General features: G+C 40.4%; 1 protein-coding gene across 3 annotated transcripts; it reads left to right on the forward strand.

Annotated features, from left to right (window-relative positions):
* The first annotated feature begins 201 nt into the window (after positions 1-201).
* Positions 202-10,537, forward strand: LOC138833869 (glycine N-acyltransferase-like). Of its 3 annotated transcripts, none has more exons than XM_070032264.1 (6): positions 202-528; positions 2,755-2,979; positions 4,371-4,478; positions 6,882-7,008; positions 8,957-9,128; positions 10,061-10,537. In XM_070032264.1, the coding sequence occupies exons 2-6, from the start codon at positions 2,902-2,904 to the stop codon at positions 10,461-10,463; spliced, it is 888 nt and encodes a 295-aa protein (XP_069888365.1). In that variant the 5' UTR covers positions 202-528; positions 2,755-2,901; the 3' UTR covers positions 10,464-10,537. The 3 variants fall into 3 exon arrangements, with proteins under 3 accessions (XP_069888365.1, XP_069888367.1, XP_069888366.1); XM_070032266.1 differs by having other exon boundaries at positions 2,881-2,979; XM_070032265.1 differs by lacking the exon at positions 202-528 and having other exon boundaries at positions 545-2,979.
* Positions 10,538-14,437: the final 3,900 nt, after the last annotated feature.

The raw sequence follows: 14,437 nt of genomic DNA on the forward strand, positions 1-14,437 counted from the left end.
AGTAGCTCCAAGCAAATACTTTCCTCTTTTGTCTGTTTGTAAGAGAAAAGAGTCAGTAGGGAACCATGCAAATCAGACCTCGTTCCAATCAACAAACCCTGCCACTGAGACGCTTGAGAACAGGAAGGGGAGGGAGCAGACAGGGCCAGTTCAACCGGATCCTCCTTGCAGTGTCCAGATGCCGGTTTCATACAGCTTTGGTTTGCACAGTGGGGACAAAGAGCAGGGCAGTGTTTGGGAGAGAAATTCAAAGGGCCCGTGGCAGCGTCCTGGCTTTGTAGAGCCGACTCCTGCAATAAATAGGAGCTTGACTCGCTGCCATTGGAGCTGATCTCCAGACATCCTTCCAGCTCCGTGCAAAGTCCGGATTGCAAGCCTCAGCTCAGAGACCCGGGAGGACGCACACCACGACTCCTCATTCTCATTCTCCCGTGGCTGCTGAACTGATCTCACTGGAAGGGAATCTTTTTTCCTAGACGTGGGATCCCAGGGACGTCCTTGGAGACTGGTGTGGCTGCAGCTTTTCAGGTGATGTCGTAAAGCAGCAGAGGTGTGGGTCATAGACAGGACTGAGGGTCAAATGGATGACGCGAGAGACCCAGGCATTGAAATTGTTTTGTGTGTAGGATTCACGCTAAGTGAACAGATTTTGGCTGTTCTGACAAAAACAAGTAAGCAAACCCAAATATCCCCACGCAAACAAATACATGAAACCGGTATTGATTGGTTTCACTTTGGGAACTCACTTTTATGCTCATTTAAAATCATGTGGTATACTTGAAAGAAACATCCTAGCATTTTTTTTTTTTTTAAGAATAAAAGATAGTCATTGAGCCAGGAGCTGGTATAATCCCAGCTACTCTGGAGGCTAAGATCTGAGGATTGCTGTTTAAAGCCAGCGCCGGGCAGAAAAGTCTGAGACTTTTCTCTCCAATTAGCCACAAAAAGTCAGAAGTTGAGCTGTGCTCAAGAGGTAGAGCGTTAGCCTTAAGTCCAAAGCACCCAGGCCCTGAGTTCAAGCCCCTGGATTGACAAAGGACTCAACTCAGAATATTCACATTTAGTTATTTATGGTTAGAATGTGTGGGCACAGGGAAAAGAGCAAATATAATTTAAGAAATGTATGTCTGGGCCTGAACTAGTATATAAATGAAGAAGGATTGAGACTTTCTGGGAACAAGTGGGAAAATGGAGAAACGACTATGTAGAGATGCTGTAAATATTATAATTAATTTTTCTGGTTACATCATATGGTATGCATTGTTTTATTTCTTTGCATGACTGGTGAGAAGATAGTTAAGCTCAAAGTCAGAGAAGAAGTAACAGAAAACAGACCAGATTAATTGTTCATTTACATCATACAAGCTCATTTTATGATGTAACTTTTTAACCTGTAATTCCAGCTTCATCATATTTGTGTTTACCTATGTTCTCTTTTGAATTGTACTTAGACTCTATATGTTGCATTTTAGGTCCTGTATTTTCCATCTCTAATGCTTTATCAAATGTCCATACGTACTATGTACTATGCCTACGTGTTTGACATGAATGTGTTAAAGGTTGCATTGCCCTATTAGTGGTTATATTTTACATGATCTCTTCTTATTTCTAGATACTAGAATTTTGTTATACAAGAAGAAAAGAGCAAGGGTCAGCAAAGTTAAGGCTGGTAGAATGACTTATTTCTATAATCTTTGCTATTCAGGAGGTAGAGGACAGGAAGATCATAGTTCAAAGCCAACACAGGCAACAAGTTGGTGAGACCCTCATTTCAAACAACCACCCAGCATTGTGCTTCCTCCTGTCAGCCCAACTATGACAAGATCCCAGCTCTTAGGATCTTAGTGTAGGCCGGCCCAGGCATATGTGCAAGGCCCTATCCTCACCTAAAATAACTGAAAGCATTGTTTGCCTATTCCCTACTAATTTCTACAATATGCATCACAGATCCAAAAATGAGGCTAAGAGATGATGTTGGGCTGAAAAATGAAGCCAGCCTTAGTGGCAGGACAAAAGCAGCAGCTTTTGTAATAATTTAGTAATAATTTTAAGGAAGGGCCTTTATCTATGTTTAGAATATGTTCAAATGCCCTAACGTGAAGACATTGCATAAAATGGGCATGGTGGTGCATACCTGTAATCTGAGTAACCCAAAATGCAGAAGTAAGAGGATTCCAAGTTGAGGCCGGACTGGACAAAGTCATTGATAATCTATCTTGAAAATGTAGCTCAAGTGACAGAGTGCTTATCTAGACGGTACAAGGTTGGGGTTACTCCTCAGTACCGAAAGAGCAAAAACAAGGCTCATCTAAACAATACTCAGCATTTTAACCCAAGTGAGGAAAAGAAGAAGGAACAGGAGGAGGAGAGTAATCATAGTAATGGAACAAACAATGTCATCAGTGCTTTCTATATAGCTAAAGCTTCCCTGAGCATCTTGTATGTAGGCCCTCCATGTATTGCTCATGAAAATTCTATGAAGTCAGTGCTATTATCCCATTTACCTTTGATGAAAACATAGCACAGACAGGCTAAGCAGTGTTCCCAGGGTTACACAGCTTGTTCCTAAAGGAGCTAGGATAATCACCCACACCAACTAACATTCAGGAGACACATGTCTTTAAAGTAGACAGGTGAATCTGAAGTGAAAACTAACCAGCTGGAATTCCTTCAAGAGTAAGCATGGGCTGAGAGAAATGTAGAAAGAGATCTTTGTGCTTTCTGCTCCCTCTACCCCATCTTGTCTTTCTTCAGAGTCGATGAGGATGTCCAGGAAGACCCAGTAAAGGAGGACTTGGCTCATAATACAGCACTTGCTACTTTGGTCGCTGAATTCACTCCAGCTCTTCTCATTCCTGGATGTTCCTTGGTCATCTCTAGGCAAAGGCATTTTCTTCCACCATGTTGTTGTTGCAAGGTGCCCAGATGTTGCAGATGCTGGAGAAAGCTCTGGTGAAGAGCCTCCCCGAGTCCTTGAAGGTGACAATAAGAACGAAATGCTGAGGGAACCCCAGGGAAACTTGCTGTGAAAAAGATTCACATTGATGTCAGGAACCATCCCATAGTTACTCCCCTTGAATTTGCAGAAATCTCTACTTAATATTTGGTATGAAGTCCTTGTCATTGATTAAAAAAAGACCACATAATGGATGCTGTTGGGCCCCAGTGGCTCACCCCCATAATCCTAGCTATGAGGAGGCTGAGATCTAGGGATCATGGTTCAAAGCCAGCCCAAGCAGGAAAGTCCATGAGACTCTTCTCTCCAACGAACTTCCAAAAAGTAGGAAGTGGTACAGTGATTCAAGTGGCAGGGTGTTAGCCTTGAGCGCCCAAAGCCCAGGGAGAGTGCCCAGACCCAGCATTCAAGCCCCAAGAAAGGAAAAAGAAAGAGAAGGATGCGGAGTTATTTGATAAATATCCCACCAATAATGAGGTGTAGAGGAATGATATGATCACCTGCTTTTTTTTTTTTTTTTTTTTGGTCTGGGTGATGACCAAAGAAATCCTTCCCTTGTTCTCTTTCAAGTCCTTAATAGCCTTGAACTTTGCCCAGAGATTTTCTTCAAAATCAATTGAGGGTACATATTATCATTTAATGTGTTTATTCCAACGGACCACTTGCCAGGTGAGAGGTTAACCATCATACTAGTGCCCTTGACTTTAGCTTGCTTTCTGTTTTTACTGCAATTGCCCAATTGCTCCAACCTTAATATGTATTGGGCTGCTGTGGGAAGCAGGCTGTTAGTACATTTCTTAACCTCATTGCAATTGTTTGGAAATCTTTGGGTTGAGTACAATAAATAACATAAATGCTTATATCCTCAACTAGGCAAGAAACACTCTAAGTAGATTCAAATTCTTGCTCTTATTTTTCATCAACAATAAAAAAGGGCATGCCCATACTGGTGAAATCTAGGTATAACTCTCTGGGTGGTATGTGTATTTAAAAGAAAACCATTTCTGGATTTGTATTATTCTATACCACATATTCTATAAAATGGGGAAAAATAACATATCTTGGTAATTTGATTTTTTTTTAAAGTTAGTTGTATGCCTCCGGGTATGAATAGGAGAAAGCTTAGAAAGAAAAGGACTGGAAACAATATTAAATCCTACAATAAAGTAAGATTGATTATATTGGAGTCTTTACTCCTTGCATTATGAGTCACATTTGATGGAGAAAGTGTCCATCAAATTCAGGTTGAAAAAGGAAAGTAGTACATGCAGATTGTTGGATTTAGATAATCAAGATAGCTCTTTTCTATCACAAAATGCAGCAATTTCATAGAAACATTTCTTCTCATTGAACAGCGCACTTTGACATTCCTTCTGCATAAACTTACCTTGTCCCCTTCCTTGGGGTCCGGCAGGTGTATGGTACTGTCTTCCACATAAACCATGGAAACCCATTCAAGCTAACGGCCCTTGTAGACAAATGGCCTGATTTTAATACAGTGGTCATCCGCCCTCAGGAGCAGGTAAGTGCCAAATGTGGAACACGTATGTTTCTGTGTTCATGTGTGCTATGAGCCTACCACATGTCTGGTGAGATGGCAAAACTTGTGGACACAAACATGAATCACCATAGTGGCAAAAAGGTCCTGTCTTCCCTACATCCTAGAGGAAAAGACAGATGAATGCCAACTTGATGTAGGAAGGAATGGATCTATACAAGGTAGAGAACATTAGTCCAATGAAAAGAGGATTAAGCGGTAGAAAGCTAGGGGTAGAGGTCTCAGGATAATGTCCCAGGCTTTTCTTGGTAGAGATTCCATCCAAGCTTTGTCTCTCAGGTAAAGTTATTTTTGTGAGACCGGCAGGGGGATGTGTACCTTCAAATGGGAGATCCTGGAAAGAGCAAAAAGAACACAGAGCAAGGCTGCAACAAAGGGCTGAGCTACAAGGCTGGAATTTCCAAACGCAACAAGGAGAAAGACTTAAAATTGATGAAGCTATGTAGTTAATACAATTATTCACAGATAAAACGTCATGATCTTGTTTTTAAGGATTGAAAACAAACTGGCACACGTTAGTTGTACAAGGGCTAATTTCATTGTGACATGCATGCCTGTGTCCAGATCAAACCCACCCCTTCTATCACTCTACCTTCTCTCTCCTTTCTAAAATGATTTCAACAGGTTCCATTGTTCTGTTTTCACATATGCCAAGAAAGTATTTCAAACACATTCACCCTCCTTCACCCTTCCCATCGGCCCTTCCTCTTCACACTGCCTCTGAAGACAGCTGATTTGCCATTTATTCAGTTTTAATTTTAGTGTGTGTTAATGGCATTAAAGGGCATTGGTACTCACTGGGATCCCACAGAAGCAGAGAGAATATGGAAGTTATCAGAGGTTGGAGCATTTGTGGAAGACTGGAATCATGTTAGGATACAAAATTACAGTTAGAGCCTTGGTGGCTTGTGTCTGTAATCTTAGCTACTCAGGAGACTGAGATGTGAGGATCATAGTTCTAAGCCAACCAGGGTAAGAGTCTGTGAGACTCATCTCCAATTAAGCACCAGAAAACTGGAAATGGCACTGCGACTAGCCTTGAGCGAAAAACACAGGGACAGCGCCCCATCCTTGAGTGCAAGCCCCACAACCAACAAGGAAAAAAATTACAGTTCAATAAGAGTCACAGGATTAAGACACACATGCAGTATAGTGTGGTGACTGTAGTTAAGAGGTGTTTTGTTCTTGGAAAATATGGAGTGGATATAATAAAATATTCTCTTCAGAAAATTCCTAACTGTGCAGAAAAGTATAAACTACTTAGAGCTAGACTTATATATTCCACAATGTACATGAACAGCTTTGAGTTGCATAATGACTTTTCAGTCAATGATGGGCCACATCCAGTGGTCCCATCAGAACATATTAACTAGTGACGTGGGATCTATTTGATTTTGTATAAACACAACATGTGATATTGTGTGATGTGGCAAATCACTTTACTCATTTCTCAAAACACATTTTCACTGTTTAAAAATGCAGCACTATATTTTAAAATGTGTAGATGATGAATACTTTCAACTTTGTCTATGACTTGAAAAAAGTCAATTATAAACTTTAAAAAGGTATAAAATAAAAACGAGTAGAACATAAAATACAAATATGGTATTATAACTAATATGAATTCAAGACACTGAAAAATCACTACACTGAAGAACGGATTAAGTAAATTCACCTTCATGGTCAAACTTTCACTGAAATAAAATGATTTGATCTTTCATAAATGATCTTGACCAAGAAAATACACTGCTGACTTGGGATTATATTTTTGTGCAGCATTTCACAATGATCTTCAAAAAGAATTACATTTCTATCTTAGTGATGGCACCATTTGTTTCTACTTCTTTTGGCAGAATAATTTTATCTAGAATTTAATACGTTGAATGTATTCTTTGAATATTATGTTTCCTTTCCTCAAGTATAATTCACACAGTTTTCAAAGAAAGCTTTTCTAATTGGTTTTCATCTTTGGTTTTTATTATACATAGCTACAGATTTTAATTCAGTTATATGTATCAAATTTAATACCATCGTGAACATAGTTCATGTGTTCTTCAAGCATTTGAATTATAAACTTTTTTTACGTGCAACAGAAATTTTCCTTCATCAGCTACTTTTCTTCCCATTGAGGATGATTAACATATAGCTGTGACTTTGATTTGCAATGCTTATGTAATAAATGCATAGTGGATAATCTTGTTGGATGCTCAGATCTCTCAGCTCATGATTTATGACTCCAAAAGAATTCTGCTCCACCAATGGAAGTCCCAGTATTTTTGTTACATGATGTACAATGTCCAACCATATAGCGATACAATCAGAAATTAAAAGGAAGGCGTTTTATACTCCCTTTCCAAATGATTGCAGGCGATGACAGATGACCATGATCACTACACCAATACTTACCAGATCTACTCCAAGCACCCTCAAAACTGTCAGGAATTCCTGGACTCTCCAGACGTCATCAATTGGAGACAGCACTTTCAGATTCAAAGTAAGTAAGGGGGAACAAGATGAAACTAGCTCACTTGATGTAGCCTGGTGGCCTCTCTGCGTTATTTCTTTCTGCTAAGCTCTGGATCCATAACTCGCAGTCCATGTTCAGTTTCAGCTTCATCTCTGTCTACAAAGTGTGTGTGTGTGTGTGTGTATATGTGTGCCTGTAGAATCTTCAAATACTGCACAGAATGGGTTTCATACAGAGGCACAAAAATTCCCATTGCCAAGAGTTGTTTTTTTTTTTTTCTTTTTTTGGTTGGTTGTGGGACTTGAACTCTGGGCCTGGGCGCTGTCCCTGCGCTCTTCAGCTCAAGGCTAGCGCTCTACTGCTTGAGCCACAGTGCTACTTCCAGTTTTCGAATGGTTTATTGGAGATAAGAGTCTCATGGACTTTCCTGCCTGGACTGGCTTTGAACCATGATCCTCAGATCTCAGCCTCCTGAGTAGCTAGGATTACAGGCGTGAGCCACCGGCGCCTGGCCCCATTGCCAAGAGTTAATGGCCTGCTTTTCAACTATATCCAGAATCCATAGGATGATTGAGTGCTAGAAGAGTGATTCTCCACTGTCCTCCCATTCCAGAGTAAGAATGACAGCTCATTGTGTCCCAGATCACCTCCCAGATCATACTTATTGTCAAGATTACAAGCATGCTCTCTAAGACACCATCTATATGTACGACTTTATTGAGGTGACCTGTGTAAAAATCAAGGGTTATAATGTCACTAGCACAATGCCTAAAAAGCAAAGTCAAGTGGCAAATTAAATGATGTGAGGAGGAAGAGTTTAGTGTCTGCTAATTGGGAGGTTCCAGTTAGTAACTCTTGCATAGCACACATCATCATTAACTGTATCAATCTATCGGGCTCCATACGCAGTTTCTCGGCTGGTAACTCAGGATATACGTAGGCAGTTGATAGACTCAACCCTGATTGCTTTGTGGTGGCCTCAGTCACACATCTGAATGGTGGTCCAGACTGTCAGTCAAGGCTAGTTGTTGGCAGTGATGAAAACATGATGATGACCTGTGTCTCCAGCATGCTAGCTTAGGTCCATGTTTGTAATGCAGGTCTCAAGATTACCAAACGGAAAAACAGGGAAAGTTCCAAGAGACAACACTTTTAAGGCTCTCCCTGAATTGCAATTACTCTTGGCACTGGTGAATGCAAGTCACACAGCCCAGGTCAGATGCAATGCAAAGATGTATCCAGGGAGTGGCTATAAGGAATATGGTTACATTGTGACTCATTACTGCAACAATCTATCACTCAGAGAATTGGGCTCAGTAGATACTCGCTACTATTTTTTTTTTTTATAACACATCATCTTTGATGTTCAAAATGACACGTTTGTGTAGTCCAGAAACCTCAGTGCTAGCCTTTGAATGGTCACTAAAAACATGATTCTGAATGATGTGTTTTTGATGTAATTTTCTTGCTTTTTTTTTTTTTTTGGTTAGTCATGGGGCTTGAACTCTGGGCCTGGGCACTGTCCCTGAACTCTTCAGCTCAAAATGAGCAGTTTACCATTTGAGCCCTAGCACCACTTCTGGTTTTTTGATGATTAATTGGAGATAAGAGTCTCACAGACTTTCCCGCCTGGACTGGTATTGAACTGTGATCCTCAGATCTCAGCCTCAGGAGTAGCTAGTATTATAGGTTTGAGCCACTGGTGCCCAGCTGGTGTGTGTGTGTGTGTGTGTGTGTGTGTGTGTGTGTGTGTGTGTGTGTGTGTGTGTGTGTGTGTGTGTGTGTGTGTGTGTGTGTGTTTAAATTTATGCATGACAGGAAAATTACATAAACCCCAACTATGTGACCATAAGGTTTTCTCACTTAAATCTAATGACACTTTCTCCTCCACTGGAAAGCTCCTCCCTGGAATGTATTTAAACCCTTATGTGACTTCTTATGAACTCATAATGCGTTGCCTTATAAATCCATCTAGGTACGCAGTCCAGCCTGGATGAAGTGATACAAAACTTTGCAACCATTAAATCTTTCAAAGTCACCTATTCAAATAACCTTCTATATATGACGTCGGAGACAGTCAACAAACTGATTCCTTCTCTGATGGACACAAAGAATTTACCACCCACTGGTGGCAAGCCAAAGGCCATGTGAGTGTGATGAAATCCATTCAGTACTACTCACCCCTCCTCACTGAACTCCCACTACCGAATTTCAATCTGGCTTTTTAACAAGAATATAAAACAATTAGAATTAATTATGCATACATGCATACACATACACAATACACACATACAGAGAAAGAGAGAGAGAGAAAGACCATTCCTGGGGCTTGAACTCAGGGCCTTGGTTCTGTCCCTGCGTCTCTTTGTACTCAAGGCTAGTATGCTCTACCACTTGAGCCACAGTGCCACTTCTAGCTTTTCCTGCGTAGTTTATTGGAGATACGAGTCTTGTGGACTTTACTGCTCAGGAAGGCTCTGAACCATCGTCATCAGATCTCAGCTTCCTGAGTAGTTAGGATTATAGGCCTGAGCCACCGGTGCCCAGCTTAGAATAATCTTTTTGAAAAGTATAACTCAGAGCCAGAGCTCTGATAATTCACACTTACAACCTTAGCTAGTCAGAAGGCTGAGATCTGAGGATTGCCTTTTGAAGCCAGCCTGGGCATAAAAGTCTATAAAACTCTTAATTCCAGTTAACCAAGAAAAGGCCAAAATAGCTCAAGTAAGCACCAGCCTTGAGAGGAAAAAGCCAGATGAGAGTGTGAGGTTTTGAGTTCAAGCTTCAGGACTGGCATGTTTTTTTTAAAGGATAAAATTCAGACCATGCTCCTGTCTACTTAAAAGCCTTCACCACCTTCCTTCTCATCAGAAACAAACCACTCTGTCTTGACATCAGCCATATTTATTCCTGTTCACTTACTTCACCCACAACTTTACGTTCCTTTATCATCATCTGCTACTCCATACTCCAGGACTGAACATTTGCTGGGTACCCTATTCTTTTCATTCAAGCTAATAGAGGTAAGAGAAAATACACACCCTTCCGCTCCTATATTTTCCTTTCTTTCTTTCCATAGCAATCAAGACATGTTTAAACTCTCCTCCTTGGATGAGACTCATGCTGCCATGGTGGATAAATTTTGGTCTTATGGCGGCAATGAGAAGAGCCAGAAGTTCATCGCGCGATGTTTACGGAGCTTCCCAAGCTCCTGTGTCTTGGGACCTGAGGGAACCCCTGTATCCTGGACATTAATGGACCAGACTGGAGAGATACGAATGGGAGGCACTCTGACTGAGTATCGGGCCCAGGGTCTGGTCTCCTATGCTGTCTATTCACAGGTGCAGACTATGAACAAACTCGGCTTCCCGGGTTATTCTCACACAGACAGGAAAAACAAAGCTATGCAAAAAATGAGCGACGCTCTACACCATATCCTCATGCCCTGTCACTGGAACCAGTGGGTCTGCTCTCCTCTGTGACGCTGTCTTTAGGCACAAGGCATTATGCCTGGGCGTGTCACTGGAGGAGTGAAATAAATGGAATCATTAGCAAAGGAGTGGATGCTGTTTGGGATTGGGTTTAGCCGTGTAAATGGAACCTCTTGATCTCTGCGTTTAGACGGCTGCTGAATTTCCCTTAGCAGCAATGGTTAAGATGGTACCTAAACACTTGAATCTGGCCTAGATCCTGTCCTTCTAGGATTTCTACTACATTCCTTCATCGACTACTAAATGTGCCTAATTACTTCCCTGGAGCACCTAGCCCAGGGATCTTTTTAGAGATCAGCAGGGGTTCTGTCCTCATTAGGTCTTTAAGAGGAGCTTCTGCTTGATCTGCTGCTTTGTCAGCATGCTAAATACATAAATTATTGGGGATATTAGATGAAACAGAATTTACATGACATAACAAGGACAGTTAACTAGGAAAAAGAAAAGACAAATGGACGATACTAGTTCTTTCCTAGCTCCCACACCAGGGAAAAGGATCTTGTATGTTGCTTCAAAAGGCTGAATCTCCTAATCCCTTGAAGCTTCGCAGCAGTCAAGTTTGGGGCTTGATCATACCAGCACATGCTGAGCAGTGTAGATTGGGAGAACTCAGGGTGGGCATGTGGAGAGTAGAAAATGAAAGCACCTAGACCCAGAGAGAGGACAGTTCTGAGGGGCAGAGTACAGGGAAGAAGGCCTCATGGCCTCTGCCATATGCTTCAGAAGTCTCAGGCTCTGTAAAGTTCAGATGCTTGTGTCGTGAAGGTGTTTGTTGGTGGTGAGAGCAACAGGAGAGATATTTTAGGGTGGAACAGGTCTGCTAGGACAGCCTTCTGTCCCAACACTGCCAGAGAAACAGCACTCCTCATCAACATGGGGATGTCTGGATTGTTCTGGAATGAAGGAAGGTTGAGACCTGTGTTTAAAACATGTCCCATTATGTTTGACCCAAAAGCTGCAATGAAGCTATGGAATTAGAGAGAAAATCCCAGCTAATTCTCATCAACTCCCAAAATAGTGGCTGAGGTTTAGTTCCCTAGGCATTAAAGAACTAGAAATTTGGTGTGGAGCAGTATATACATACATACATACATACAGATACATACATATATAAACACACATATGTATGTATATATATATACATTCTGTCTTGGGCTTGAACTGAGGGCCTGTACTTGTCCCTGAACTGTTTTACTCAAGGTTAGCACTCTACCACTTGAACCGCAGACCCACTTTCGGTTCTTTTGGTAGTTAATTGGAGGTAAGAGTCTCATAGACTTTCCTGCCCTGGCTGGGTTCAAACTGTGATCTTCAGATCTCAGTCTCCTGAGTAGCTAGCACTACAAGCATGAGCCATAGGTATGCCAAGGTTCAAAATATTTTTAACGATGAAACCACCCCTGATTTAGAAAGGGGGAGTTTTATTTAAAAGATTATGGAGGACTGGGAAGGTGGCTCAGTGGTAGAGTGCTTGCCTTGCATACATGAGGCCCTGGGTTCGATTTTTCAGCACCACATAAGCAGAAAAAGCCGGGAGTGGTGTTGTGGCTCAAGTGGGAGTGCTCGCCTTGAGCTGAAGAGCTCAGGGACAGCATCCAGGCCTAAAATTCAGGTCCCACAACCAGAAAAAAAAAGAAAAAGAAAAAGAAAAAGAAAAGATTATGGAAAGATGGAAGAAGGAACTCTTGCATAGGGAATGGACAGGCTATTTCAGTAAGGAGAGTTTTCAGACCATAATATCAAATGACACCTGAGAAATGGAGAGGAAAAGTAAAAGTAGGGAAGTATCTACCTTTCCTTCTTTATGATACAGTGGATTTCTCTATATTCCAGCTCTGATTCAGGTTGATTGTGTGTTAAAGTTCAACTGAATTTGAATTTGGTAAGAGAATCTTTGCCCTGAGAACCAGTGAAGTTGAACAGGTTAGCTAACCAGTGAAACTGAACAGTTTAGTTAACCATTCATGAAGGGCAGGATGGCACTATGTCCTCCAACAAAGAACATTTTTCTGTGCATTCAGCCTTTTCTTGGCAACGGTGCTTAACAAGGTATTTCATTCTGATTCATCTCATGCTAAAACATGACAAGATAATTGACCAACAATTGTTACATACCAATTTTCTTTTCATTTATCATTGGGGGTTAACTGTTGAACTCATGCTTATGAGACAAAGAAGATTCATGTTTGACCACACAAAGATTCATATATTTGTGAATTCATGATAAAAACAGCTTCATGGCCAATAGACACATGAAGAAATGCTCAACTTCTCTAGCCACAAAAGAAATGCAAGTCAAAACAACATTGAGATTCTACCTCACCCCAGTTAGAATGGCTATAATCAAGAAATATAATAACAACAGATGCTGGAGGGAATGTGGCCAAAAAGGGACCCTACTGCATTGTTGGTGGGAGTGCAAACTTGTTCAATCACTTTAGAAAGCAGTATGGAGGTTCCTCAAAAGACTCCACATAGAGCAATCCCACTTCTGGGCATTTACCCGAATGATCACAAACAAGGCCATCCTAAAGCTGCCAGCACAACTATGTTTATCACAGCATCATTCACCATAGCTAAGATATGGAACCAACCCAGATGCCCTTCAGTAAATGAATGGATCAAGAAAATGTGGTACACACACGCGTGCGTGCGTGTGCAGGCACACACACACACACACACACACACACACACACACACACACCACACACTGGAAGTCCATGTCTCTATCAGAAAGAATGACATTGCCCCATTTGTTAGGAAATAGAAACACTTGGAAAAAATTATATTAAGTGAAGTAAGCCAGGCCCAAAGAAACATAGGTACCATGGTTTCCCTTATTTGCAATAACTAGTATATGTCTATGACAAGCAAAATAGTTCAAAAGCTATGTACATATGACAATATAAGACGATGTTAAGTGAAATGAACCCCAAGATAGGGACACAAGAGGTTTTGTCTTTCTATTGTTTTAAAATGTACTTATAATGTACTATGTGATTTTTTTTGTTTCTTTTGTATGTTCTTCCCCTATGGTATAACCCCTGTGTTCACTGTATTTGATTTATATATATATATATATATATATATATATATATACACATACATACATATACATATACATATACATATATATACATATACATATATATACATATACATATATATATACATACACATATATATATACATACACACATATATATATATTCTAATTTGGGGAGGGGAAGGAAAATAACAAAATGCTGAAATAAGGATACAGGTTGACCAATTGTAACAATGAGATGTATAAGACATTATGTTGAAAATGAACTTTATAACTTCTGTGGGAGGGAGGAGTTGGGGTGATGGGGAGGGAAAGGATGGTAGGGGAAAAACAAAGGAGGGGGTAACAATGCTCAATAGGAAATGTACTCATCACCTTACTCATGTAACTGTAACCCCTCTGGTGCAGTATCTTTACAATAAAAAAATAAAGTTTTTTTTAAAAAGAAGAAAAAACCCAACTTCATTCACAATGACATAAAATTAGAAAGAACCCAAGAGTCCTTCAATAGGGCCATAGATACATGAACTCATGTACTGAAATAACTGTTATTATGCACCAAATGGGTTTGCTACCAAAAGGTACCATTATCAATATATACTAAGTACCAAGAGACTTATATTACTAAAATTCAAAACTGAAATAAAAATTTTAAGGTGACTTTTAAAATGCAGGTGGTACTTTGAATTGTGAGTGTATTCTGTATTAAAAAAATCAGCTCTTCAGTACTAGAATGGCTATCTGTTCAGTTGAGACTAGTAAGATTATTATTATTTTTCATGGTAATTCTAGTTAGCAGTGCACCTTTAGGTAGGTTTGATAGAAATTCATGGAGTTGGCTGAACAATACTTTTGTCACATCTTTTCAATAACATCTTAGTTAGCTTGTTATAAAATCTTATTCATTAACCCGATCATA

This window comes from Dipodomys merriami, unplaced genomic scaffold, assembly GCF_024711535.1.
Source record: "Dipodomys merriami isolate MVZ:Mamm:240054 unplaced genomic scaffold, mDipMer1.0.p SCAF_21, whole genome shotgun sequence".
Classification (NCBI taxonomy): Eukaryota; Metazoa; Chordata; class Mammalia; order Rodentia; family Heteromyidae; genus Dipodomys; species Dipodomys merriami.